Source organism: Falco cherrug, chromosome 4 (genome assembly GCF_023634085.1).
Source record: "Falco cherrug isolate bFalChe1 chromosome 4, bFalChe1.pri, whole genome shotgun sequence".
Classification (NCBI taxonomy): domain Eukaryota; kingdom Metazoa; phylum Chordata; class Aves; order Falconiformes; family Falconidae; genus Falco; species Falco cherrug.
In genome coordinates, this window is record NC_073700.1 from 50,173,238 (window position 1) to 50,176,442 (window position 3,205).

The following is a 3,205-nucleotide window of genomic DNA, read 5'->3' on the forward strand; positions in this document are numbered from 1 at the left end:
TTCTGCAGCCAAGAAAGGAAATCCCACAGCTTCTGCACTGGAAGTGGGCAGGGTATAAACCTTCCTGCTTCTGTTGGTGTTGGCCTGTGAACGGGGGTGGAGGTGAAGGCTGGCTGCGGCCTTGCCGTAGTCGCTACTGCTGTGTGCAGGCCCATCTGTTCCAGGATCCAGTTGTAGAAGTGCTGGGTGGAGGTGTAGACTCCGGGCTTCTTTGCTCTCGCACAGCCCATCCCCCAGCTGGTCAGGCCAACAAGCCAGAAGTAGTCAGCGCTCTTGTCTTGGCACACAAGAGGCCCACCGCTGTCCCCCTGCAGCAGAGGAGAGAGGATGAAGGGGTTGTTGGGTGGCCACCGTCAGCCCAGTGGCTGGCTCCTTCCCTCTCATGGCACTTCCAGAGCTGTATTTAGTGGCCAGCCAAGCTCTGGAGAAGCTTTCCTGGGAGGGGGCGGTGGGCCTGTAAGGCAGGGCTCGCTCTCCCTGCAGCACAGTTGTCCTGCAGGTGCTGCAGAAGGATGTTGCACGTTTGGGATGGTGAAGCTCTGGGCTGCCAAGGGCACTGGGTGGGCTTTGTGGACATAGTGCCAGGCCTCTGGGACAAGGCAGGCAGGCCCTGGGCAAAGGCGTGCAAAAGGGGAAGGGGGGTAAGGCCCTCAGCAGTGGGGACACAGCAATGGGAGTGTGAGTGGCCAGGAAAAGCCCGTGACGGTGCAGGTTTGGGCGGTTGTGGCGGGGCTGCCCGTGCTGCCGGGGCTTGGCTTGTAGCACGCTCCTACCTGGCAGGTGTCAATGCCACCCTGCGGATAGCCAGCACAGATGTTGTGGGTGTGGATGGCCCCTCTGTACCAGCCGCTGCTGTTACAGACCCCGGCATCAATGAGGTGGACCTGGGCCTCCTGCAGCACATATGCCGATCCTCCAGCTGTGAAGAGCACAGAAAGGAATGAACACCCAGCAGCTCATTGCCAGTTCTCCTTCCCTGCGTGACTGAAGCCCTATCCCGGGGCTTGGCTTTGCATGTGGGGAGGCGCTGGACCGCTCCTTCCTTTCTGCCTTGCTCTGGGTCAGTGGCTCACGCCCCCCTCTCTAAGAGGCATACGTCCCCACAGCCTGATTCTGGCTTTCGCCCCTGCTGTCAGGAAGAGCAACCTGCCTCCCCAAGCTGGCCAAGCTTGCACTCGCAACGTGACTACATTTTGGGAGCTCACCTCTTGCAGTCCTGGCACCCCAGCCACTGACGTAGCACTCTGTCAGCTCCGAGACTCTCAGCGAGGCATCGGGCACGCAGGCAAGCTGTACGTAGCTGTTGCACTGGACAGGCTGCTCCAGTTCCAGCAAGGCAATGTCGTTCCTCCGTGTGATATTACTGAAGTGCTGGTGAACCAGCAGCTGCTTGATGTTGCGCACCTGGGCCTCAGGTCCCAGCTGGGTCAGCCGGGTGGCACCTACCACCACCTGCCACATGGTGATGTTCCTGGAAGGCAGATGGAGAGAGGGCTCAGAGGGAGCAGAGCGACATGCTGCAGCAGCACAGCAGTTGCCCTGCCTTCTGCTTGGCAAGGCAGAGAGGAAAGCAGTGCTTGGGAGGGTGCGACAGACCACGTGCTCCTTGGGCTCAAGCAGTGTCGAGCTGGAGGCTGCTGGGAAGCAGTGGCATGAGCCCAGCCTTCTCCTGAGCAGCCTCTCAGGTGGCTGCGGAGTGCCCAGGCACTGGGCGTACTGCAGGGCAACAGGACATGCTGCAGCACGTGCTGGTGTGCTCAGGGCACCTGCTAGAGTGTGGGGCTAGCCCCGATCCCTGGTCCTCCTTACCTGGCCTCGATGAAGCAGTGGGCTGATGTGAGGACCCACTGTGGGCTGATGAGGGAGCCCCCGCAGATGTGCGCCGTGCCTCCTTCCAAGGGAGCCTGGATGCTGACGATCCAGGGCCAGGCCCCTGGCTGGGCATCTGTGCCACCCACAACGCGCGACATGCCGTAGTGAAAAGCCGCAGGCCGAAGGCCGCAGGTGCCTCTGTAACCAGAAACTCCATTCTGGTTAGCTCCATGGAAGCTTGCGCCATTCTGGCTAAAGGCCAGCTGTCTTCCCTCCCCTGAAGGCATGGCCAGAAGGGCCGAGGAAACCCGTGGGGTGTGTGCCCGCTCCCCTTTCCCTGCTTTCTGCTTCAGCCCGTAGACAAGTTGTGCCGGCAGCCTGGGTGATGGCAAGGAGCTGAGCCTCCCACGTGGCTTTTAGGAAACTTTTGTGGCGAATGAAGAGACGGAACGCAGCTTGAATTTAGAACCACAGCCTACGGGCACCTACAGCAACAGCAAATAGCAAGCAAGAAGAAGAACACAAAAACCTGTCAGGGACTGACACATGTACTGTCTAAGATACATAAAAAAATTGTATTAACAATAAAGGCCATTTTGTCCAAACCCAGCCACGCAGACATAGTGTTTTTTCAGTCTGCCTCCAACTGTGTCACCGCAGGTTGCTCCACATGGGATCCCTGTCGCAGAGCCACCAGACCCCTTTCCGCCCACAACTGACCATGTTCAGCCTGAGGGCTCCGCGGTGGCTTCGGCTCGGTGACACCACTGACTATCGGAGTGCTGGGGTAGCAAACTGTGCGTTGGGGACATTACCAAGCCTGCTAGGAGTGCAGGGGAGTTGCGCTCTGTGCTACGAGGAACACCTGAGGCCTCTGGACAGAAAGCCGGACTTGCTTGGGGAGGGAGCATGCTCCAGCATCATCCGCAGAGCCATAAGAACTCCTTTCACTGCATGATCAAGAGGAAGCAAAGGGCATGCCCATGTTTCCAGAGATCCCAGTTCAGCTGGAGGCATGCCCTGCAGTCCTGGGTAGGAACAGAGCTGGGAGCTGCAGCACCATGGCTTGCCGGGGCCCAAGCACAGAGCAAGAGGAGGACGGTCCTGGCAGCTTCAGAGGCAGGCCCTTCTGCAGCTCCCGCAGGGGGGGCATGCCTAGGTGGGCAGCAGCTGAGGGCATGCATGCTCAAGCACCTCCAAGTCCTTCCTGCCTCTGGGAGGTGGAGAGGTGGCCAGTGGTTGGCAGGCCTGGTCCTCTTGCAAGGTGGGGACGCTGGGGCTGAGCAGGCACGTCGGCTGACACCGCAGGCCATCCACATGCCTGAGAGGCTCTCTCTCCCCTCTTGCTTGTCACCTCGTCCAGCTTCAGGTTCACTAGTGAGCTGTGCACGCG

The 3,205-nt window shown here is 59.9% G+C and overlaps 1 protein-coding gene across 1 annotated transcript; it reads right to left on the bottom strand.

Moving 5' to 3' along the window:
- Nucleotides 1–779: 779 nt before the first annotated feature.
- On the bottom strand, nucleotides 780–2,023 carry LOC129735851 (acrosin-like; the record flags this gene model as incomplete). Its single annotated transcript, XM_055707081.1, has 3 exons — nucleotides 1,810–2,023; nucleotides 1,206–1,471; nucleotides 780–919 (listed from the first exon to the last, which is right to left on the bottom strand). Coding segments are annotated over exons 1-3 (567 nt in total), but the record flags the coding sequence as incomplete, so codon positions are not given.
- Between the last annotated feature and the right edge of the window lie 1,182 nt (nucleotides 2,024–3,205).